This window comes from Mustela putorius, unplaced genomic scaffold (genome assembly GCF_011764305.1).
Source record: "Mustela putorius furo isolate JIRA1106 unplaced genomic scaffold, ASM1176430v1.1 tig00003867_pilon_pilon_pilon, whole genome shotgun sequence".
Classification (NCBI taxonomy): domain Eukaryota; kingdom Metazoa; phylum Chordata; class Mammalia; order Carnivora; family Mustelidae; genus Mustela; species Mustela putorius.
Genome location: NW_025422019.1, coordinates 30,702,072 through 30,728,037, shown reverse-complemented (window position 1 = coordinate 30,728,037; position 25,966 = coordinate 30,702,072). Strand labels below are relative to the sequence as shown.

The following is a 25,966-nucleotide window of genomic DNA, read 5'->3' as shown; positions in this document are numbered from 1 at the left end:
TAACCTTGATGGAATCTGTCTCACTTGCCGACCCCAGGAAAGCTGTTTGTGCCTCCATCTACAAAATGAGGCAATTATATTAATAATTCAACGTCAAAATAGTCCCACTCTTCCTTCTATTTTTTATGCTCATGTTCTACAGATACCAGCTTATTTGTAGAGAGATCACTCTTTCTAAACCTGATCGAGTGGGTACTGCTCAGGGGCAGAAGAATATGACCTTTTAAAAAACCAAAGTTTAAAAACAAGCAAACAAACATCAGAAACTTCTGAAATGGTGCAGAGAATTGTGAAGTGGGAACTGTTGGCAGTAACTTCAATCCAGCAAGAATTTTTACTTTCTGTGACCAGTCGCAGAGACTCAGAACTCAACTCAGAGCTGTTGGTAAATCATTTATGTATAATATAGCTTAGAAAAGACAACTTCTAGCCTCCATATCTGAAGATCAAATCAGAAAATGCTACCAATTCTTTCTATATGGGGAATTCTTTTCTCTTAAGACTTATTTATTTTAGAGAAAGAGAGAGCATGAGTCGGGGGAGGGGCAGAGGGAAAGAATCTGAAGCAGACTCCATGTTGAGCACAGAGCCCAACGTGGGGCTCAATCTTGTGACCCTGAGATCAAGAGCTGAGCTGAAACCAGGAGTTGGCTTCTCAACCGACTGAGCCACTCAGGCACCTCACTATGGTGAATTCTTTCTAATTAGGCCATGGCCTTATTTACTTAAAACAGGCCGCATGAGCAGAACTTTCTTGCCAACTTCCAGAGAGCGGGAGTGATTGCTTCTCTAGCCTGGCAGAGCTCATCCTTCAGAGATCCCATTCTGAAATGGCCTTTTCAGATAGGGGTCCACTCAGCCCAGGCACTGGCCCACCACAACACTGGCACAGGAGCGGTGTGTGTGTTTTATTCTTGCACACTTAAATCCAATCCCCTTGATTTTCCTCCCCACCCTGTGTGGACAATGACAGCCTCAGGGGAGGCCTATTTTTTTGGCCGAGTGACTACTGAGTCTATCACTGAAGCGAACAAAGAATCCCATAGAAACCAAAGGTTTTAGCAATCACAACCGAGACTGAAATCTAGGTATTTGTTCACCAAGTCTAATAAAAAAGCATGACTCTTTGGGGAAAAGAACAAAATGCAATCCTAGAAAACACAGCAAGTATCCAAGCACCTTCTTTTCATGATTGCAAAAATCAACAGTCCTACAAAAACAAGGAGCCAGATAATCTTTCCACACAATTAACCAGTAGGCACCAGCCTTTACTGGTGAGAATGTACAAAAGCATTAAGTCCAAAGGAACTATCTGCTGCCTGTAAAACGTATATTTGGAGTTCAAAAATTAGAGTGACATATTTTCAGCAACCTCAGTTGACCACCTAAGTCAATTACCACAACATCATAAGCAATGAACATCCAAATGCCTACTATATATGTGCCTAGTATCTTATGGCTATTCTTTCTGGTCCACAGAATAATGCAACAGGGTGTGTATTATCTTATCCATTCTAGAAATGTAGAACTCAACACTTAACAAGATGCCTCTACCATTCATTGAGCATTTACTCTAAGTGCTTTGCACACTTTCCTTTATTTAACCTTCACAAAATTAGGGAATTTATTGTAAGCCAGAAGGCTACAAAGCACTTGAATTAGCCACTCACCCAAGATCCAAGCCCTTGTGCATTCCACAGAACACCTCTCATCTAAAGCACAACACAGACACATTAAATACTGTACTGTGTGGAGCTGAAGGAGCCCGTGTATCTGCCTCCACTTGGGCTATCAAGATCCTCAAAAGCAAGAACTATGTTTTTTTTTTTTTTGCCTTAATACCTCCCATGCCTATCACAATGCTTGACACAGAGTAGACACTCAAAAAATGTTTGCTGAACAGAACATTTCCAAAGAGTTACATACCTCAGGGCCAATGCTATGGTCAAAATATACCCAACAGACCCAGCTCTCACCTCCACAGGGGCCATGCAGAAGACGACTCAAACAGATAGAAGAGAGAAGATAAATACAGAGACAGAGACCAAAAGAGGAAGTAAAACTGCTGTTTTCCCCAAGTGTGATCCTTAGAACACCACCAGTAACAGGAGCAGCTGAAATTCTTGCTGAAAGCAAAAATTCATGAGTAGAGCCCCAGATATGTGCAATCAGACACGCCGAGATATCTGGGCACTGACATTATTATGCACTCCCTAGGTGATTCTTGAACACAGGAAACCAAAAGGGATAGGGACTAGGAAGTTGTGGGAGGCCAATCACGCTGAAATGGAGAATCAGATGCACAGACAGGAAGACCAGCTATTATCTTGCCTACAAAGGACTGATCTTTAACAAACACCTCTGTCCTGGGACACGCCGGTTCACTTTGATAACTGATTTGAGAGCTGGCACAAGTTAAAGGGAAGAGTATTCAGAATCAGAGCAACTGTTCTGGGAACAGAGAAACAGGCCTTAACGATTTGCCTAGAAATAAAAAACAAAACCTTATAAAAAGGGGAGGGTAAAACATGCAACATCTTTGGGAGCACCTGTACCCCCCAATTAAGTCAGCCAATATTTCTCCTGCAGAATGCTGGGGACAGAAGGCTGAGTTCTCCTGTCCTTTTCTCAACTCACATCTTATTCAAAGTAAAATGACATTTCTGCAGCAAAGAGAACAGAGTCTTACTTGAAGGATGGAGGTAGACAATGTCTTTCACTGTGAAGTCTCTTGACTGAGCAGCTTTTAGACAATCTGCCAGCAGGCTCAGGAGCAGGAGCCAGGCCAGGGCAGGGCCAGGTTCCATGGCAGACTGAGGTGTCACTCATACAGAGGGCCTGGGAGCCAGAACTTGGGACCACGGGAGGGAATTCGCACCTGAAATATGAAGCAAGACTCATCTCAGTGTCCAACTCCAGGAAACCATGGGAGACTTGGCAGAGCTCCTGTGCTGGGAGCATGGACTCGGGGCAGACAGGGAGCCAAAGGCACCGGGAAGTGGGTAGACACGGAGAGAAACATTGTACACGGTAATTTTAGAGCACGTAGAACCGTCCAGTCCCAATCTATTCTTAATCAAGTAGCTAAAGCTCCATGGGCTGGAGTCTCTTCTCATATACAGCAGAGATGGTATCAAGAGAGATTGGATTTTAATGAAATCCAGGTACTTTTGCCAGGAGGCCAGGGGATGTCTGCCAGAATGCAACAATGAGCAAGTCAGGTACAAGAGTTCAAGAGCATTTCCTTGATAATGGTGAAGGCCAGGTATGAGAGTGCAGCCTTCCTGGGTCATGGTGCCCCCAAAAACCTATAGAGTGTTAGACTTTCAGATTTGGGAAAAAAAGAAAAAGAGAGAGAGGAACCAAGAAAGAAAAAGAAAGAAAGAGAGAGAGAGAGAGAGAGAAAGGAAAGAAAGAAAGAAAGAAAGAAAGAAAGAAAGAAAGAAAGAAAGAAAGAGGAAGGGAGGAACGGGAAAGGGAGGGGAGGGGAGGAGAGGGGAGGGGTGGGGAGGGGAGGGAAGGAGGAAGAAAGAAAGAAATGAATGTAGGTAACTTAGCCTCTCCCGAAAGAAAAAGGATCTTTGCAGTTCAAAATCTCCTTTACATAACTAACAGTATTGGCTGGGTGCTGCTGAAGCCCTTTCCACATGTCAATTAATTCCCCCAGCAACCCTATGAGGTAGCACTATTACCACCCCATTTGAGTAAACTGAAGTCCAGCAAATAAGGAGAGGACCTGGTTCAAACCAAGACAGTCTGGCCACTGAATCCACGTTTGTAAATGCTCGGTGTTACTCTGTTCTTCCAAAGACTGATTCAAAGTGTATCAACTTAAACTGATAAAATGAGGTAAAAGTATCACGGTAGCACTAACCAATCATCATTGTTCCCTTCATTCTGGTTCTCTCCTTTTCAATTAAAATTCAGAGCAATAAAATCTTTTACTACGGTTGAACTGTCCAGCTCACTAAGAATGTGGATATATATCTTAATTTATACGTGCTATTTGCTTGCCATCTTACTGCTTTCCCATAGAATCTGTTCCTCATGTTCTACTCTTTTGAAAATACCATCATTCTATTGCCCACACAAGGGGTCACATTAGATTGTCACTTTATTTTAAACTGGCAGAAAAAAACTCCAGTTGGACATTTTGTTTACAAATTTTAATATGAATATTCAATGAGATTTTTAAAAATCATGGCAAAATAATTTTATAATTATTAGTTAATTAATAGTATATTTAATTTTATAGATTAATGTGATTAATTTATAATTATAAAATTATTTTCAAAATAAATAGATCAAGAGTAAATAGATTACAAAACAAAATCAATAGAGAAAATCAATATGAATGGATCAGATATTAATTAATATTTAGGACAGCAGGATAGAAAGTATATAAATGAATACAGAAGATAGAACACTCTAAGGAGCTCAGAAATATGCACAAATATTGACACGATATAAATAATTTTTCAAAATTATAGAACAGGAAAATATTAACTGAATACTATTCTGATTACTTAATTAAAAACTGGAAAGATTAAGCAAAACCAATGTACAATACACTGCAATTAACTCCAGATAGACTGATGCATTCATTATTTTTTTAAAATAGACAAACTATTAGGAAATAAGAGTGGAATTCTTATCACCCGGTAGCAGCTTGCTGATGCCAGCCTGGCCAATTTCACGCTCACTCCCCATCTTCTGTTTACATTTGGTTCCCCAGGCAAATGTGCATTCGAGAAGGGAATGAGCTGCTTGTTCCCTTAACAAGTGCAACTGCCAGGCACTGTACTAGGCACTTGTTTAAAAAATATGATGAGGAAACAGACCAATGTTAAAGATATTTTTCATTTGCCAGGGGACAGAGAGAAACATAATCTCATCTTCAGTGAATGCAGTGGTGCTATGTTTTACACACAGCTGAGGAAGGACTCTCCCCTGCTTCCGCAGCCCCCAGCCCCTCACAGTCTGCAGCCCTGCCCAGGGTGTGAGGGATGGTGAGAAAAGCCATCTGGTTTTCTTTTGATACAACCTAACATTAAATATCAACTAGCTGTCAACTAAGTTCTTTGTAATGTGAAATTCAGTGTCAGCACCAATACTTCCCATGCACCAAACAATCCAAGGGGCATGCTTTTATCAAAGCCTCTGTGAACCACCGTATTTCTTCCAATTACCAATCAAAAGAGCTCCCTCTGCACCGTACTTGCACTAAGCAGTACATGTTATTTCATGTCCCCTGAAATTAAACAAACCCAGCCTTCATTGAATAGCACGTGTGTACTACTATATGTAAGTAATGTACAGAGATAATGGCTAGATGCCTGGATTTGAAACCTTGCTCCAATACTTTTTTGTTATGCAAACTTGAGCCAGTTACTTAACCATTCTGTGCCTCAGTTTTCTCATCTGCAAAAGAGGATCATAATACTTCCCATCTCAAAGTTTATTATGAGAATGATGTGAGGTAACAGAGTGAAGCACTAAGAACAGTGTCTGTCACATAGAAAATACTGTGTAATATTTCCCAATATTTTTACTACTATCATTTTGTTCAAAAAATAGTTTTAGAGTCAATATAGTTTTCTAAGTCAGGGTAACTATGATGTAAATGTGTTCTAAGTGAAAGTGAATATGGTGCCATGAATTCGGGTCCAACACACAGCTCCCTTTCCTTAAATCAGAAAAAATATAACAATATCTAGAACTACTGGAAATCCACACATTTTGACCCCAACAGCTGGCCCATGACTAGCCAGGCAGGGGTAAATCAGGAGGGGACAGGGTGAGGGTATCTCCTGCCACTGCCATTTTCATGTTGCAGAGGCTCCTGCAGACCTGGGTGACTTCCTGCCATCCTTAGGCAATGAAGCAAATGGATGGCTAATGCCCATCCACACTCTGTCCATGTCACCCAAAACCTATCCTGGAAGGCCTGTGCTCCATCTCCATTACCTTTATATATCCACATACTATTTACATAACGGATTTACAAAATCCGTTAGATTTTACTTATGAAGATGTCGAGAGAGCACAGGTCATGAGCACAGCATCTTATATCCCTCTGAAGCCGCATGTCTCCGTAAATGTTTCCTCACACATGTGTTTAATGGACAATTTCTGAATTCTTAAAGTAGCTAAAACTATAAGACTCCAACACATTTTACTCATGAAATTGTTATAAGAGTTCTTTCTATATTATGGATTCTGGATACTTCTCAGATAAATGATTTGCAAATATCTTCTCCCTTTCTCTGTGTTGACTTTTCACTTTGTTGATGGTGCCCTTCAACATAAAAAATTTTTAATTTTGATGCAGCCCACACATTGCTTTTTATAAATCTAGATTTTGTTTCCCTTGTACAAGTCAGGCCCAACATAGCACTAAATAAATAAATAAATAAATAAATAAATAAAATTCTGCAAACAATGCACTGTAAAAGAGTTTGTTTACTTTATAGTAGCCAGGGCTATATTTTCCACCTCTCTTTCCCATAAGAAAAACAGAATGGGCAAAACTATTTATTAATATCACCACCAATTGCTTACATTCTTATAATAAATCATGAAAAACTACTCACTCTATTAGTATATTCTAGGAACTAAAATATGAAAGATGAGTACATGCATTCACAATTAGTCTAACCATTACTGAAATACAGGCTCTCCTGACAGGGATGTATTTTTCCTGTACAGATTCTCAGCAGGCAATGGAGCTTTAATCCCTAAGCCTCCCAGATATGATGCTGGACATGCTTGGATAATATGAAGGGTCTTTTCTAAGACTTTGACACTTTTCTCTGGAGTCCACTGTGCCTTTGACTGTCCTAGACATTTAGAAAAGATGTTGCGTTTCCATTTTATGTGCCGCTATTTGAATACGCACTGAGGATCCCATCCCTGACTACAGTTCTCTTTATGAAGAAGTACACTCTCATTTTCACAGCTCTGTGACCTTTCATTTGTTATTTATGAGCTTTTGCAAATCTAATACCACTCTGACAGATTTAATTTGTGCTCTAAATTACCTTTGCATGAGTTACTCAACTGCCGGTTTTATTCCAAAGGATTACTTGCTACATTCTGAAACAGAAAAAAAAAAAATTAGTTTGAGATCTATTTGACTTCTTCCACTTGGGAGAAAGTTGAAAAGAGTTGTATTCTGATTTTTTACTCCATGGTAACACTTGGCATAGAGGAGGATTTCTAATACTGGTCAGGGAGGCAAAGTGATCAACCCATAACCCAGGTCAGGTTTTACAAATCCACACCCCAATTGCTATTTCATATAGAGTGCATAAAATAAGATACTCCCAACTCCTTAAACTGGTCACTAAGACAATTAAGCACTTCTGGAGGCCACAATGACTGAGGTTACCAGTTACAAAATGACCACACCTCAGTACTAAATCAATATACAATGATGAAGTAGAGAATTAACACAAATCTAAGTATTTTCCAATGCTATTCATTTTGAAGTTTGAAGTGCCTAATATGGGAACAAAATGAAATTCTGAAGCCTGAAATCACAAGAAATCTTGACTTAATTTTAAATATGTATAATCTAGGCTTAGTGGCACCTTAATAACTTGAGAAAGTTAATCTAGCTCCCAAAGGTACAAATTAAAGACATGTCTTCACAAAACTAAGACTACTTACACACATCATTCCGATTATAGTAACTTCTCACAATGTGATAATTGCTTATAACATGGTGGTGGTTTATAAACATGTCTGCAAATTCGTTAACATGTCTCCATTGAGAGGTAGGGTCTCACTGGGTCTCCCCAGCTGAGCAGAGTATGGTGTAAATAACACCTGTGGCTTTTAAAGCTCGGTTATAGGAGGTACTTCAACTTATACCCAGTGTTTTGGAACACTCAGCCATGTAAGCAATCTGAGTACTTTGAGTGAGGAAGCCCAAGTAGTGGACACAGAGCTCCCCAGACTTCATGAAGAGACAGTGCTGTGCTGCTAGCCCCCGGCTCCTCCCGCCCCACTGCCTGCTCCCTTCCAGCTTCAGCCCACGGTCTGGTTACAACTGCATGGAGACTCCAAGTGAGATCTGCCTAGCCAAGCCCTTCCCAATTCTGGACCCACATAAACAATGAGAGATCAATAAAATCATAACTACTTCATGCTACTACATTTTGTGGTGATCTGTTATGTAGCAATAGACATCCGGAATATGAGGGACTGGTGCAGGAGAGCTCACTAGGAATTATAACACCACTCATGAAGATGATGCCATTTTTCACATTGGTTGCAAGGTACAGAAATCCAAATCAAACAGACTGTAACCAAAATAGGGGTAAGGGGAAAAGGGAAAGAATTTTACTGCCTCATCTGACAGTCCAGCTTGGACTGGACTTTAAATCCTCTTTTCAGGAACTTCTAGCCCTCAACTCTACTCCTCTCATTTGCCTTTATTTTCATAAAGGTCTTCCCACACTGTGGCCACCAGCAGCTTCAGAAGCATTCCCAGACTGTTTCCCAACAGTTTCAGCGGGGGGAAAAAAAAGGTGTTCCATCCTTGGACCACAACTGGCCAAATGCTTGGAATGCGCTGGAATGTGGCATTCCAACTGGCCAGAGCTGGGTCATTAGCATGTCTCTTGGACAAACACATAGTGTCAAGTTCATGTAAATCACATGGTTTGAGAATAGGGGATGTATTGGTTTCCCAAAGGAAAATCTAGGTACTACTGTCATGTGAAGGAGAACTGAATGCTGGCCCAGCAAAATCACACAGAAGTCCCTACAATTAACAATAATAACTTCTAGAAACCTCATTAAACTGAAAGTGCAAAATGAAGCTAATGATGCCAAAATGAGTATTTCTGCAAATGCCAGAAGGTGGGGGAAGTTCCTGTTGACAGGATTCCCTTCTCTAAAACTAGAATGCCATGCCATTACAACTTTACAGATCAAAACATAAGGCACCTCCAATAAACATTTTTGCCCAAGTTAGTCTGAGGTGGCTTCCTGCCCCTTGCAACCAGGAGTTCTGTCCAGTTCAAGAGTCTTCTAAAAGGGGCCAGTCACCAGCGTAAATTTCTCTTTGTAACACATATATGCTTTTGACATTAATACTTCTTTTTTTTTTAAAGATTTTATTTATTTATTTTACAGAGAGAGATCACAAGTAGGCAGAGAGGCAGGCAGAGAGAGAGAGAGGAGGAAGCAGGCTCCTGCTGAGCAGAGAGCCCGATGCGGGACTCGATCCCAGGGCCCTGAGATCATGACCTGAGCCGAAGGCAGCGGCTTAACCCACTGAGCCACCCAGGTGCCCCGACATTAATACTTCTTTAAGGCTTATCAAAAAAAGGTTAGAGCTAGCTTTTAAAAATATTAATAATAGGGGCAGTTGGTTAAGCATCTGACTCTTGATCTCAGCACAGGTCTTGAGATCAGGGTCATGAGTCCAAGCCCTGTGCTGGGCTCCATGGTGGGTGTGGAACCTAATTGAAAAAAAAAAAAAGGTTTTAAAAGATATCAGTAATGGAGAACTACTCAGAGATTACCTCTTTTAGACTTCTTAGACACTGATGTTGCATTTCCATAAGTTATAGGGAGTTACATGATCATATTCCAATATGAATTGAGGATCTACTTGCATAAAAATCAATGCTTTAAAAAAATGTGTATTTCTTTTTCTGGAACCCCTTGACAAGGCTAGAGTTATAGGGAAAAGCTGCCTTTGTACCTTTCCCAATCTGATTTAAAGGTCAATTGCAACAAAAAGGCTTCAATTCCTGAAGGATTAATGATGTCTGGCCAAGTATGCCCAGCAGTATATTCCCATTTCTAAAAGATGTTATATTAACTTTCTTCTGCTTGTTGGCTACTTGCTTGTTTGCTTCCTCAATCAATTTGAAGTTTCTAGAGAACTGATGAGAAGGCTTTCTGAAGTACAAAGACCCACAAGGGGATGGAGTCAAAGAACTCAGGCTGGAATGGAACACTAGGTACATTCCAGTTCCAGCCTGCCATTTTTATTTACCTGGAAGGGAGTGGTGGCTTGGAGAAATTTTTGCTTCAGTGTCTTTTATTAAATGATTCCATAGGATTAAGAAGGTCGTATTTTCATTTTATTTTTTCTAGGAATTATCATCCTAGAGACCTTCCAAAAGAACTGGAAGTTCAAAATGTTTGAACATATTATTATTAATTCCCATTTCCAACTTATTAACAATCACTCCACCTAATCTTGATTCTCACCCAGGACTGAGAAGAACCAATTCACATTAAATATTATTTCTTATTTTGCATGGAGTAGGGTTTTGCTCATGGTTTCAAGAATCCTAACCAAGTTTTTGTCCAAAGGCCTCAAGTTGTTTCCAGTTAGCCATTTATAACTCAAGTTCAAGAAAACTGTAGTTACTAGTTTTATAGGTATGGAGATCCCATTCCAAATTTCTTACAGGGTTGGAAAGCCAGCCTGTACTCTCTCTTCGTGAGAGAAAAAATGAAAAATTAAGATCAAATAGCTAACATCAAAACAGTGGCTTAGTTAAAAATTCTACGGCTATCATTTTTCAAATCACTGGGTTCCTTATTAGCTAAGTACTAAATCTTAACTGATATTTCTCATGTAATGAAGAATATGTTTCCCAAAACAAATCTGTCCATGCACTCACCTCCAAATTTCTGATCAACCAATACCTTGAGCTACACACATCACAGTGCAAAGACCATTACAGTTTCATTTTGATGAAAGAGTACAGGAGTCTGTGAAAACTCCTGGTCTAAACTATAACTTGACTACTTCTTCACCCTGGGTTGTGAAGGCAGAGGAATGTTTCAGATGACCTCCTGACTCAGTATCACTGGGGTGTGAATTCTTCCTTTGTAGTGCACCATCTTCATTTACAAGCCCCCATAAATAATGGTTATTAAAGAAGTCTATTATTGGTAGCAAAACAGAATATAATAAGATTTCATGTAGTAGTATTCATCCAGGCAGAAAAAGATGTAGGAGTTATTAATAAAAGAACATTTTCCTTGATAATAGAAACTTTTTATTCTTGCATTTAAATTAACTGCGTTCTTAGAGACAAAATACTGAGTAGCTTCTTGTGGATGAGGAAATGTAGATATCTCAGAAGACTCCACTCCCTGACTGCTGATACTGAAAGAGCCAACAGGAGATTGGTCTATTCCTCGCCCTTCTTCATTACTGAGTTTTCCTATCTCTGTTGGCCGGTTGTCCTCCTTGTCGTTGTGTCTTACTAGCTCATTGATTCATTCATCATCCTCTACAGGGCAGGTATAGATAGTGTTATCTGTTATGCATGCTGTCATTAAGAGTGCCAGCTGGAAGCTCAAATTATTGAACCCTATAACTAAAATCATTGATGTAATTCTTAAAAATCCTTTTTAGGTTGCTAAGTACATGGGAGGAAAGGCCGATTTGCCTTGTATGCAAGGGAGAGATGACACATCATTGAGTCATTTAGTCAAGAGTGATCTCAGGGCGATGCTGACCTCCTGCCCTTACAACTAAGGCCACACACTTGTGAGATGCCAGGTAGAAGAGGCAGATAGCACAGTGACTGCACCAGCCCTACACAGGCCCTCAAGGAGGTCACCAGATGTTTCCAAAAAAACCCAACCTGAGGGCCACAGTTCTTGCTGTCAACCAGGGCAGCTTATCTGGAAGAAGGAAGAAAAGAAGAAGTGGAGACAGGGAGGACCCATCACATTTCATAGAGGCCCAATTAACATCTAGGTACCTATGACTTAGCAAATAATTACACCAGTCATAAGACAGGGATACGAGGGATTAGGGGAAACAAGAGAAGTTTAAATTCCAAAGTATCACAGCCAGAGCTGGAGGTACTATGTAGTGAAAGGTAAGCTTCAGGGTCCCCGACTGTAGGGGCCCCTCCCAAGGCCCTGTTCCTCACTTTAGGATTATTAATTCCTTCAGGATTTCCTTAAAGAGCTCCTCCCTAAAAACCTGGATCAGCCATCCCTAGCCACAGTAATGCAAAAACAATTTTTGTTATGAGTAATAATATTCTTGCCTTTTCTCCAAAAGGCATTAGGTTAATAAACAGAAATACATGCTGTTATTCTACTTTCATGGAAAGGAAGAAAAAAAAGTAGATAAGAAGCACATTAACAAAGGCCAACATCCAAACTGGGGAAGCGGAATTATAGCTGGAGAAAACAATCCACCAACCAAATAACTCTGTCCCTCGGGACCCCCTCCAGCACCACCTGTGAGCAAATCTCGCAGGACCCTTGAATGGAGAAGGAAGGTAGGGCGCCCCTAAGACAAAGGAGAAATGAAGGCCGAGAGAAAACACACCAACCTTCAGATAACACCCGTTTTTTGTTTGGTTAGTTTTTTAAAACTATTTTAAGAAGAGCCAAAGAAGCCACTTTATCTTATCACTGGACTGGAGAGGAGACCACTATAAAGGAAGCAACAAGATCACACCCAGCAGTCCCGGCAGCGCTGGTCAGGCCCCAGCTCATCGAGGAGAAAGGGCATTAAGTACCGGCTCCAGGGCCAGGCAATCCCAGACCCTTTTCCTTACCTCCTAGGATTACTGCGAGAGCAAACAGATCATGCCTGGAAAGACTGAGGAGCGCAGGTTCTGGAGCCAGTCCAGGCTCTCATTCTGACTCTGTCATTGAGAGTTGCATAACCTTGGGCCCATTTCTTAATCCCAGCACCTCAGTTTCCTCATCTGCAAAATAGGGGCCATCATACCGCCTATGCCATAGGGCCTTTAGGAGGACTAAAGGAGTTAATACACCTAAGGCACTTTGAACCATACCTAGCACATGCCTGCTAGCTGAGATAACTCTCAAAACAAGCCCCGAGGGTCCTAACAAGGCAACGGGTTAGTCAGTTGGGGGCAAGATGCTGGCTCAGAACCTTCTGCTCCCCAGTCCAGGAAGGAATCTTTTATGGAATCCTGTGTTCTACTGGGAGAAATCAAAAGTCCAGGTTGCTTGCCAGATTTTCTAGCTGATCCCAACACAGAGCAGCAGCCTCAGGTGGGGATAATAATACAGGACAAGTGAATTAAGTGAGCCAGATCCGGAAGGCCCAAGATAGGGATTTCCCAAATTTGAAAAACGCTTTCTCCTTTAAAGAGAAAAAAGTCTCATGGACAGCATCTCATTTATCCCTACTCTCAAATAATTAATTCTAATTATAATAATTATAATGCTTCTTATATACACACAGAAAACTAAACGAAGCTCCCTTGTTTAAAACCCACATAATAGCTTTAAAGCTAAACAAAATTACCAAATATAAATAAAATTACATTCCAATTAAATATACTAATGAAATAAAATGAAAAATAACAGTAATGACTAGCACTTATTGAGCACTTAATATAGGGCTGAACAGTATGAAATCACTACTGTTTGATCATTTTTGACCTACAGAAATGGCAGTCTTGTGTGGTTCAACCCACCATGTGCAAAGCACACTCTAAGTCCTTTCTTGAACCACCAACCCCCCCCCCGCCCCGCACAGCACTGTGAAGTAGGCACTATGATTACCCCATTTTACAGATGAGAAAACTGGGGCATGAACCAATGAAAAAAGCACACATTTTTAATCTTCTACATAACTGGCAGGTGCCCAGGAGCGAGCAGACGCCACTTGGGGAAGCCTAGACCTACAAGGCATATAGCACCTGGGGATGGGGTGATGGAGGAAGAGCCAAACCCAGGAAAGGTTTGGGTCAGCCAGAGAGCACTGGAAGGACACCAAGATGGGGATGCTGAATTGCAGGTACCACCCATAGAAGACCACCTTGCCCTTTGGTGTGTGTTCTGGGTGGGGCAGAAGAAGGGCCTTGCTGAGTGGGACTCCGAGGAAGAGAGGTCCTGGCCCCCCTGGGGAGCAAGAGTCCGGGTGCAAACCTCGAGAGAGGAGAAACAGGGGGAAGGTAGGTGGACAGAGGGTGAGGAAGAGAGAAGGAAGGAGTCAAAGAAGGGCCAAGATTGTCAAATTTGCCATACATTAGTATCAGTTGGGATCCTAAGATCCGACTGACGATGGCTCTCACGCATTACAGGGCCAATGGTATGGGGTGTGACCTCAGTAGTGAGGCTCAAAATATCACTCCTGGTGATTCTCATTTGCAGCAGTATTTGGAAAGCTTTATCCTACCTTTTCAAGTGCTAGTGGAAGGAAACAGCTCTGAGGTGCATTCCATTCTTCTAAGGCATACGCAAACTGGGCTGAAAGTTCCCCAGAGAATTCAATTAAGGAACTAGTAAGAAGCTCCAAATAATCAATGTTATGTATTCCACTAGGTCTCCTCTCTATCTTTCCTGGGCTCCTCAGAGTACCCGGGAAAGGAAATGAGTGGACTGTGATCTATAAAATGACCACAACTTCCAAGCTGGCTTCTCCAGTACTCTGGCTCCAAACCTGATAGTCTTCTCTTGGCCACTTTGGTAATGACTTCCCCAAAATGGTTTTCATCTTCTTGATGAAGTGATTGTCCCATGTTGCTCTTGAAAGGCTCAAGGGTAAAGTGCACTCTACCTTTCCGACCTGCACACTTAATTTTACAACAAAAGAGAAAATGTCTTGAGGCCTCTCCGGGGACAAATAAATGCTTACAACTATTACTCTTCAGGTAGCCAGAAAGAAGGATACATTTTTGAGAAAGGAAACAGACCAACATTTTCAGAGGCAGCATGGAGTGTTGGGAGGGGAATGGCTTTTGCAGACTACAGACTTGAGCTTGAACTCTCGGTATGCTACAAAGAGCCATGTGAACTAGAACACTACACTCCCCGTGGCTCGGTCTCTTTGTCTGCTCTGACACACAAGGATGCCTTCAATTCATCGGGACCCTCACACCGCCATTTCCACTGTGACTACAGTTGTGAAGCCGAGCCTTGATCAAGAAGGGACCCTCTCCGTCCCGTTAGAGCTGGCAAATTTTCCATCTTAACTGACTGTCTAGTCACTCATTCTGATGTTATTCATAGAAGGAAAGCTGGGCTGAGAATAAAGCAAAAAGAAAAGAATCGCTGGGAATAAACAGGAAAGGTAGTACATTCATCCTGATTTCACTTTGTAAAGTTACAGTAACATAGTTCCAATATCAAAACCATATAATTTATGCAGTTGCATTGGCTCCTGCCAGGTCTTTTTCATAGAAGTTACAAAACAAAAATGAAAATGAAAACATGCATATATAATAGAAAATAATCCTACAAGAGACAAAGGAACTGAACCAAAGATCCTAAAAGGACTGGGATTTGATACAGGACAACTGGTTGCTCGGTTTCCTGTTTTCATGTTTGTAAGGATCTGGAGTTTCTGGCCAGCCTGTGTGTGCACAAAAGTCCTGTCAATAGTGATGAAAATGCTGCAATGATTCTATGTATACAGCAAACATAAGGGTCTAAACCCACACTGTCAGTTAGGTCTTTCGGCAATGACGGGATGTTCTACATTGGCACTGTCCAGTCTGGGGGCCACTAGCCACATGTGGCTATTGAGCAAAGGACATAGGTGACTGAGGAACTGAATTCAGTTTTACCTAACTATTTAAACTAAATAGACACATGAACATTGGCTACAGTTCTGGATAGTGGAGTTCTACATTAATGATCAGTGAACAGAAAACAGTCCAACTTATGACCCCAGGACCAATTAGGGCTAGGGAGACGTAGCATAATTATTACCCAGCTAAATACCAACACATCAGTGTTAATTAAATCAAGCCAGAAAACATCATGCAACTGCTTCTGTGGAAGGTACTCAGTCTGCTCATCATTGCTGGGGGGAAAGGAGATAAAAAGGAAACTAACTACACTGAGGCATCATTTTTCAGAAGTTCCACAAACAATCACTCTGCCCCTACCTTTATTTTGTTTTTAGTGGATGCCTGAAAATGTTAGCTTATTATATGTGACAAGGATCATCCTACATGCTTTGATTTTTTAAAAGATTTATTTATTTGAGAGAGAGAGAGCATGAGCCATGGAGAGGGGCAGAAGGAGAAGCACACTACTCTCTGAGCAATGAACCTGACGTGGAGCTGGAGCCCAGGACCCTGGGATCAGGACCTGAGCCAAAGGCAGATGCTTAACTGACGGAGCCACCCAGGCGCCCATCCTATATGCTTCATATTTGATCCTGTCAATTATTGTATGAGGTCAGTATGACTTTTTGTTGTTGTTCTCTCATCAGCACTACGTACTTTACAAAACAAAACAACAGAGAGGCCAAAGTCCAAATTCTTCTAATCTTGCTTGCCACATTCTCACTAAACATGCATTCAACATTAGATTGCAGCAGGATATATACACTTTGCTTAGTTAACACTGGTTTAAAGCTTTGGGTTATGAATATCATGAAGCAGACAAGAAGTCTCTACTCTCCATTCCCGTGCTATTTCTTTCACTGCACAGAAGTGTTTTGCCCATCTTTATTATTTTTTTATTACTATTTTTTAATCCCAGTTTGGGACAGAAGGGATAAGTCAACTGCTCCAAGATCCCCTGGGTAGAAAGCACAGGGGTGGACATTTGAATTCAGTCATCTGGATTCATACATCATGTTTCAAACACTCATCTGTAATTTAGAAGTTAGAGCGACTAGAAGAAATGCCTTTGAAAGGAAGCAGCCTTGCTCAATGTATCCCAGACATCCTAAGACTGTGACATTTTAGGGGAAGTGGTCATTTCAACTTTGAGAAGTATATAGGAAGTGTGGGAACACTGGACACTGAAGGAAGAGGGTGAAGAGACAGATGCAAACAGGGAGACCAGGGGCTTTACAGGACTCACTTTGCCAACCATTCTCCCTCAGACCTTCTCTGGATCTACTGATTTCTTTTCAAGTCATTAAAGTCAATGGCAAGACTGCAGATAGAGGTGTAAAACATAGCGCAAGTCTTGAAAGAATTAGAGGAAAAAACTGCTTCTATTGTATGTTGAGAGTCTCCAACTCCGTTTGCTTGAACTATAAAATCTTAACCTTGTAAATCAAATGTAGGTAATTGTAATGGGCTATCCCCCACTTTTAATCCCCATTATTACTCATTCCATAGGGTTCCAGATTTCTGTATTCTAAATAATGCCATGGGTAGCATCCTTGCTACTCTAGCACGTGCTCTATTCCCCATTATTTTCTTAGAATAAACTCAGACGCAGGAAAAAAAGAAAATGAAAAGACCTTGTCTTCCTCTGCGTAGCCCAGAAAGAATGTGGGGTTTTCCTTTCCCTAGAATTGTGTCATAAAGTTATGATGTAAGTATTTCCTGGGATCCTTTGTTTTTCTCTGCTCTCACTCAAGAGGGAAAGAAAAGAATCTCTCTTGGTCCTTCCCTCCTGCAGGACTGATTAAGCCAAAAATATCAAGTCCAGATAAAATAAGGAAACATTTGAGTTTCCCATGAAAATACAACCCATCTCTTTTTACCATGTGAGACTCGTGAACAAGATATCTTTTCTAACCTTAATTTACACTGCAAATTCAACATCTCCCACTAATAATGCACGCTCTAAATATGGCCAAAGAAAGAGTCATAAACTCCAAATTAATTACTGGTTTATTTGGAAGAATTCATTAATTTAATATATACTTACTGTGTCTAATATTTATTGGGTATTCTACATTCTGGGATTATAGAGTAAAGAAAACAGATGAAAACAATATTTGATGTTCTGGCTCAATATATTTCTGATTTATTCCATCTTAGTATTTTTGGAAAAAGAAACTGATTCAAGAAAAATTAATACTGAGGTTCAATTTAAGATCCAGCTCATTAAAGGTAGCTCATTAACACTGTCGCCTCAGCACAGTTCAAGTTTCTTTCAGTAATAGAGTGCTTGGGAACTCTCTACTCCAAAAGGAAACAACAAAAATGTAACACATGAACTTTTTTTGTTTTTGTTACTCACCAGGTCCTGAAACCCCAGAATTGTTCCGGATATTTTTCTTTTCTGATATGTAATATCTTCCCAGGTTTTTTGATCCTCCTTACAAAATACTTTTCACATCGGTCCCATCTTCTTCATCATGCCTATGGCCAGAGCTTCAGTTCAGGTCCTTAATTTTTGGTTGGAATGTTGCCATTGCTTCTAAACTGGTCTGCCTGCCTCCGGTCTCTTTTCATTCCAATACTTCTGTCTTACAATTTTCCAAAACAGAGATCTGAGCCTATAGTTCTACAGTTGGAAACCTTGAATGGTTCTCACTGCTTGCAGGATATAGTTGAATTTTTTTTTTATCAGTACATATGAGGAAATACAGTATTCTAGTGGGAAAATGAGAAAATAAGCCCCAGGATTTTGCATTAAGGCCATCTGTACAAGAAAAGTGCACCCCTTCTGAAAAACAGCCCCTGGCATATTGCTGAGACCTGCTAGAGGCAGAATGCTTGCGTCTGCTAGCAAGTGATCATGCATTCAGAACTGCCTGTTATAAACTGGGTTCTATTTGATCTAATCATTCATAAAGGCATTTGTATCTACCAGAACCTCAGCCAGCACCATCACCTGAGGCCTTAAGAAATGCCTGATGCACACGCATGGAATCCTGCACAACCCAGCATCTAACCAGAACCCACTTGCCAGAAAAGGGGTGTGGCACGGAGCCCAAGACTATGGAGCTGGTCCCACCAAATGCTGAAGGTAGGGCTGAAACACCAGCTCAGAGGCAATACTTTGAAAGGATGGGGTGCCAGCCTCAGGAGGCAGCGTATACATCAGGTCAGGGTCCTCCATATGATGCTGTGTTCTGATTAGGAAGAATACATGAGTCCAAAGACCAAGGGGTAAAAGCACAAGCGAGCAGTCTCTCTGACCTTTGCCCCCTGCAACTCTGAGCTCTGAGATCTTCAAAGTCCTCATTTACCAAATGGCACAATTTTATCAAAGGACATGGCAAGACCTCACCAAACCACAAGTTTCAGCTCACACCTGGGCACCTGGGACTCTTTGTGTCCAGAGACCAACAGAATGCCATACTGGCAGGGATAACTGGTACCACATAGGAGGAGGAGGCAAGGCTACTTTTACACTATGAAGGCAGAGAGGAATGCAGGAAACCTACGTGATTCCTAGAGGTGCTTCCTGGCACTCCCTTACCCCAGTGTGGCTGTGAAAATACACATGCAGCAGTCCCAGTCTGAAAAAGGGAAGATTATCAAGGTTCCAAACCCCCACGAATGAAGATTTGGGTTACACCACTAGGAAAACCATGAAGACCTACCAAAGAGATAATCAAGGATGTGAGAAACTCAGAATGGATATTGCAGGAAGGAGAGGGTAAGCACCCATTGCAATCCCCAAATCAATTGCAGCGAGGATGGGGTATCATTTGTCCAACCAACCTTCATCTTCTGAGTTTCCTCTCAGGAAAAGCAGCATACAGGAACCAGAGGGGTGCTCCTCCTTGAACTTACATGGAGAAGGAGGTCTGTGGGGCATGAAAGGCAGACTGTAGCAGCATGAGAATAAACCTCATAATCTCTGACTGTAGGGAGCACAATTAACCTACAGCCCTAGCTGCACTCCCAAATCTATCACCACGTTCATACTGAGGCCACACTTCCAGAAGGTTCCTCCTAGCCAATGAGCATGGCAGGGATCCTAAAGCTGGCTCCTTTTCTGGGAATACAGGAGACTCCTCCATTAAGTGACTTTGGCTGGAGGGTGCCCCATCTTCCTCACTAAACTTTCTGGGAATGGACTACAGGCTAAGGTCCTCCGTCTTTCCCTCTCTCCCTCCCTCCCAAGGGATGGGCCTTTCAACTGCTTCTGCCAACTCTCCCAGCCTCCCCAGTCCCTCTCTCTTCCCCTCACAGGTATGTAATAAATCTCTTACACATCTAATCCCATCTCTGCACCTGCTTCACTGTCTTCATGATCTGCCTCTACCATTTCTCTAGGCTCACCCTCTCCTTGCTCCCAGCAAGCCCCCAGCCCGCTGTGCACTCCACAGACACCACTAATGAACATGCTGCTTTCTTCATCCAAACCTGGGAAAATCTATTTGACTCTCTTTGTCTAGACTGCCTTTCCCCGTTTTCTTTCTCTCAGGGGACTAAGGTTTGGCAGCCAGGATAAGGAACACTCCTTGGCCCTGTTTTCACTACTTCTGGTTTTGCATGACCAGTTCAAGGGGATCTGCCTGACTACAGAATATAGCTTCCTTCCTATCCTATACCAAGTTGGAGAGCCTCATATATTTATCCCATATGGGACGCATCCCACAAAGTGTCTCTCCTGCTGGACAGTGATCGACTCCAGACTGCGTCCATTGGTAAGGAACAGTCACTACTCAGCTCCAGCCGAATGCTGACATGAGGCCTCATAAGGCAAGATGTGTTGCGTTTCTGAAAAACCTTTGAAATTCAGATTTTCATTGTGAGTGCTGTATTTTAAAAGTTCTAAGTGATTCAAAATTTAAACAAAACCCAACAGGAGGTCACACACAGACTATCCACTGACTGCTATGGTTATTCCTGCCGGCTCCTGCCCACCACTCTTCAACACAAGAACGACTGCGACCATCACCCTTACGGATGGTCCCCGTAGGTCTGAATGCTGGAGGCTCAGCGCACAGTGATGTCTCCAAGAGCTGCAGTACTCTCTTAAGGAACTTCACCAGTACATTTTAGATTTTGTACTCTTAATTCCTGGAGTATTTCATAACTTCATGCTACCGCAGACTGTATTAGCCTCACCAAAGAGGCAACTAATTCATTGTCTTGCTCTACGAATATTTGAGGACTTAACATGGGTAAACCCTGTGCTATGCCTGGAGGTTCAGACCTGAATAATCGAGCCCTTCTCATTGAGAAAAATCACAATTAAGTAGAAGAGACAGAGATGTAGAGGATACAATGTTCTGTTGTTTGAGATTTTATTGATATATTTATTCTCTACTAAAGGCAAATATCTCGATCTTTCAAGGAATATTAGTATCTTTCAAACAAAAAATAAAAGAGAAAATATATTAAAAAATATATATTTAAATATATATTTAATATAATAATATAAATATATTTTAATATATATTTTATTAATATATATTTTTAATATAATATTTTAAATATATATTTATATTGTTACATTAAATATATATTTAAAATATTATCTTTTCAAATAAATTATATATATTTAAAGTTAAAAATAGGGGCGCCTGGATGGCTCAGTGAGGTAAAGCCTCTGCCTTTGGCTCAGGTCAGGATCCCAGGTTCCTGGGATCGAACCCCACATCTGGTTCTCTGCTCCGCAGGGAGCCTGCTTCCTTTCCTCTCTCTCTGCCTGCCTCTCTGCCTACTTGTGATCTCTGTCTGTCAAATAAATTTTTTTAAAAATTAAATTAAATTTAAAATAAATTACATATGTAATTAAACAAATTATATATTGAAAATATATGTTTAAAAATATATATAAATAAAACTATACACACACACAAATATATGTATATATGTATACATGTATATAAGGTGTTTCAAGAAACATCTTAAACCATAACTTCGCTATTTGGAAGATTTTAATGGATGAGAAATCTTTTCATTTTAAAGTTTTATAAGCTAAATGAGGATTTAGAAAATATTAATAAATATCTGGTAGAAAATGCTTTAATAAAATCACTTCAAAACTGTTTCTCACTCTTACATTCTGAAATTTATTTTTCTGAATAGTGGCATAAAATATAAATTAATTTGGGGAAGAAGACAAAAAGTATAATACAATTTTCTTAACTGAATATCTACACTATCAAGTTTCCATTGCTTATTAAATCCTATTTCTAATGATGTAAATTTGTAAAGAAACATGAATACAACAGCTAGTTCCAGGGAGACTTGGCCATAGATTCTGAGATTGCTGAAGACCTATCTGCACATTGTAAAGATAAAACTAGCTACCCTTGGCCCTGTCCCTAACTTAAGCACATCTGCACTCAGCCAGTCCAAATTGTGTTCTCATCATGTGGTAAGATGTGGTGTATGGATGGAGCCCTAAATTAGAGTGAACCTGAAGATTGTTCCAAATACTTCTTTCCGTCTTTCCTTCAAGTCCCCAATCACACTGCAAATCAATTGCCTAGTACCAGTCCAGTGCTACAAAGCAGATATCTGAACTTCACTTTCCTAATAACCCTGGCCAGCACTTTGAAACTCACAAATTGAAGCTGCTCTGTGTCTCTGAGTACTGGGAGAATTTTAACAACTGGATTAAAAGGCCAATCAAATGGTAAACTCCCAGGGGAAATGCTCATGCCAGAGAATAGATTAACTGTTAGCTGATTTCAAGAACAAATGGAAAGTGCAAATCTCAGAGAAACGAGTGGGAAAGGAGAATAAAATAAGTGGGATAGAACAACTGAAAGAATTCGGGCCACAGAAACCATGGTTTGGTAAGTCTGTAACACAGTAGGAAGAGGAAATCCTTTTTTCCTCCTGATTCTTTTTTTTTTTTTTAAATCAGGTTTTATTTTTCTTTATACATGATAAAATTTGGGCAGGTTTATTCTCTTCATCTATTTTCCTGTATAATGTGATAAATGAGGGGGTAGGAAACGTACCGGGAACTTGCAAATTTGACCTCTTCCTTCCCTTAGTCCAGGCTTACCTGAGCAAGGAAAGGGGACAGGCAAGGATGCTGGGTTCAGGATTACTGGGCACCAGAGGATATCTGGAGGACCTTGCTGGACAATCGCCTAAATATTCTCAGTTTGCCTTGTGTGAAGAGAAAACCAACTGTTTGATGATGCTTAATGATATGTTAAACTTTTATAAAGTCAGAGAGAAAGGAAAATGCAAGCCACGGGAGAGATCTTTGGAGATGAGTGTGACATTGTCAAAAACAATGAAACGCAAGGGAAATTAAGAATACCAGAAACCTAGCAAAATATTGTTACTATGTTTCATCTTAAAATTTAGTTCTGGGCTTCCTGGATCAAAGGGGAGCATGAGTTCATGCTTATGAAAGAAGTAAATTTCACTGGCATGTAATTCACAAATAGAAATTCTCCTGGAAGTATTTATTATCTACATTACCTACCTTTCATTTTCATTCCCACCACATGAGACAGTTTGGATCCTAATATGAAATGAATTTTTATCCACAATTTTTTAGATTAAAAAATGGAAAAAGTTGACAATATTTTGGCTCCTAATTATCACAGTGCTCACAATGCAGTCTTGAATATTTATTCCCTGTTAACTTTATAAAAAGAAAAGAGACACTGCTGGTTTAAGAGATCTCTCTGGACACTGTAGTGTGTTTATAGCATTTACAGACTACAGTCCCAATGCGACCAATCATCAACATTATCTGAAAAAGTAGACTATTGCAGAAAAAACTCAGGAAGTCTAAGGTAAAATCAGAAAATCTGTATTAAAACAACAACAGCACCAAATACAAATTCTGTGGGGTTTAAAGATTTTCAGGTTTGGGATTAGATCAAGAAAAACATGGATAGGGTCCCTGGGTGGCTTAATTGTTGAGTGTCTGCCTTCGGCTCAGGTCATGATCCCAGGGACCTGGGATGGAGCTCCACATTGGGCTCCCTGCTCAGTGAGAAGCCTGCTTCTTCCTCTCCCACTCCCCTTGCTTGTGTTCCCTCTCTTATTCTCTATCAAATAAATAAATAAAATCTTTAAAAAAAAAAAAAGCATGGATAAACATCATCCCTAAATAGCAGTTCCCAAAAAATGAAATAAAAATGGACTAATACATCTTTTTAAAATGTTTAACCTTACCAGACTTAAAGAAAAGTGAATCAAAACAATGATTCAAAACAATATAATTTGTTCATCTATAAAACTGGCAAAAATACTTTCATTTAATAATACCCTCTATTAATGGGTGTATGGGAAAAGGACAATCTCATTTGAGAAGTAAATTAGTTTATCTTTTTTTGGAAGGTAATTAAAAAGTATCTATCAATTTTTTTGTCCTCTTTAATCCAAAAATTCCGTTTCCAACAACTTACCCAGCAGATATATTTCAAGTGTGCCAAGATAATATAGGGGAGAATGTTCATGAGAACCTAAATATCTAATAATAACATTCCTTTGTAATACCATACAAAGGAATATTGCGTGACTTTTAATAAAAATAGAAGATCTACATGCTATATTATGAAGAAAAAAAAGACGCACACAAGAATGTACACTGTGATCCTTTTTGTGTTTTCAGAAAAGGAAATGCATAAATACACACACACACACACACACACACACACACACACAGGAGCTCTACATGTAGTCTTTATTTTCTGAAGATACCTAAAAAAATTATTGATAATTATCTTTGGGGAAAGGGACTCCACCGGAGAAGTGAGGGAAGTTTTAACTTCCATTTTATATGTTTCTATACTGTTTGTATTTTCTCACCACGTACAGAGAATCAAGGGCATGCATGGAGTTTTCTGCAAGATCTGTTTAATTCCATGCTGGCTTCCCTCACTCTCTAGCACATATCTTAGTCAAATACTTCTGTCAATCACTATGTGAGTGAGTCAATTTATTTCAGATTATATCCCACCCACGCTGCCAACCCACTTACTAGAAAAATGGATTTGAGAAGGCCTATAATAAAAGACTCATAGTAAGGCTATTAAATAAAAGAAGCAAATAAAATTCATGGGAAGGAAGAGGAAATAAAAAGCCCAAGCAAATGTATTGACTATGACTGAGCAGTCAGCATGGCTCCAAATTTCCTAAAGAAAAAGGCCAAAGTAGAAACACGATGGTTGATGTCATTCTTATTGCCTGGAAAAAGATTTCATGCCTGTTTGTCAAAGATTTTTTTTTACTTAGTGCTGAATTTTAAGAGCCATGATCCAAGGCACTTTGAAAACATCTGGATTTTATGGCCTTAGTTTCTCAAATTTGACCATGCATCAAAATCACCCAGAGGACTTGTGAAAACACAGATTTCGGGGTTTCACTCACAGGATTTCTGATTGAGTAAGTATGGGTGGAGCCTGGGACTTTTCATTTCTAACAGGTTTCTTAGGTGATGCTGATGCTGCTAACTCCAAGACTGTACTTTGGGCACAGAGATCTTTGACCAACCCTTCATTCATTAGCCCTTAATGGTTAATGACTTCATCAGTAGTTCTACTGAGGATCTGGAGATGCTCTTCACATAAGCATTCCAGTGGAAGTTTGAAATGTCACCCAGTTTCTTATGATCTAATCAGAAAACAAAGATGGAAATCAAGACAGCTATAGACATAAATGTATTGCACATGACTTGGGCCTTCTAAATACAAATTCATTCCACATCACATGCCCCTGATAGGGCTTAGACAGGAACTCATAATGCAAATTCATGACTGGCATTAGCAATAGCTTCATTTTATCCACACAGGAGACTGGTCTCCTGCCAACATCCAAAATATATTATCATTCAATTCCAAAATCAAGAATCAATGACCTTTAGACAATCTGCACTCTTTTTTTTTTCCCCTATTGACACAGGGAATAGAGGATTAACTGTACCAGGAATTAACATAGGACCTTTCTCCTTTCTCCTGGAGAGTTAAGAGTTCAAAATACTTTTCAGATAAACAACCTTATTTATCTTCCACTACCCTTGGGTTGGCGGGGGGCGGGCAGTGCAGGTAGCAGTGGTGTGTAAGCTGTGCGTTCATTATAGCATTGGATTTCTATGTCTGAGGCCTCTGTCTCTGATCCCTACTTGGTTCATGGATCCCAAAGCACTCAGTGCCTTAGGAAATAATTGGTGCACTTACCAGCTGCACTCAGATAAAGATCACACACACACACACACACACACACACACGCACACAGACATTTGCATGTACAATGATACTAACAACCAATATGTTTGACAAGATTAAAAACACCTAAAAATATATCCAACAGATTCTCTTATATACATTATACCTCAACCAGGGAAAAATTTTTTTAAAAAAGAACACTTTTTAAAAAACTAAAAATGCTCTGAGATCCCCAAATTT

The 25,966-nt window shown here is 40.3% G+C and overlaps 1 protein-coding gene across 3 annotated transcripts in view; it reads right to left on the bottom strand.

Moving 5' to 3' along the window:
• The window catches only part of LYPD6 (LY6/PLAUR domain containing 6), a 123,466-nt gene that overhangs the window by 25,506 nt on the left and 71,994 nt on the right, over positions 1-25,966 (bottom strand). For 2 of the 3 annotated variants that reach the window (XM_004757853.3, XM_004757855.3), the window contains 2 exons: positions 7,041-7,095; positions 2,690-2,878 (listed from right to left, as the gene is read on the bottom strand). In XM_004757853.3, coding sequence (XP_004757910.1) covers positions 2,690-2,807 — 118 coding nt within the window. In that variant the 5' untranslated portion in view covers positions 2,808-2,878; positions 7,041-7,095. The remainder of the gene's footprint in view (positions 1-2,689; positions 2,879-7,040; positions 7,096-25,966) is intronic. The other variant, XM_004757854.3, reaches the window with a different exon arrangement.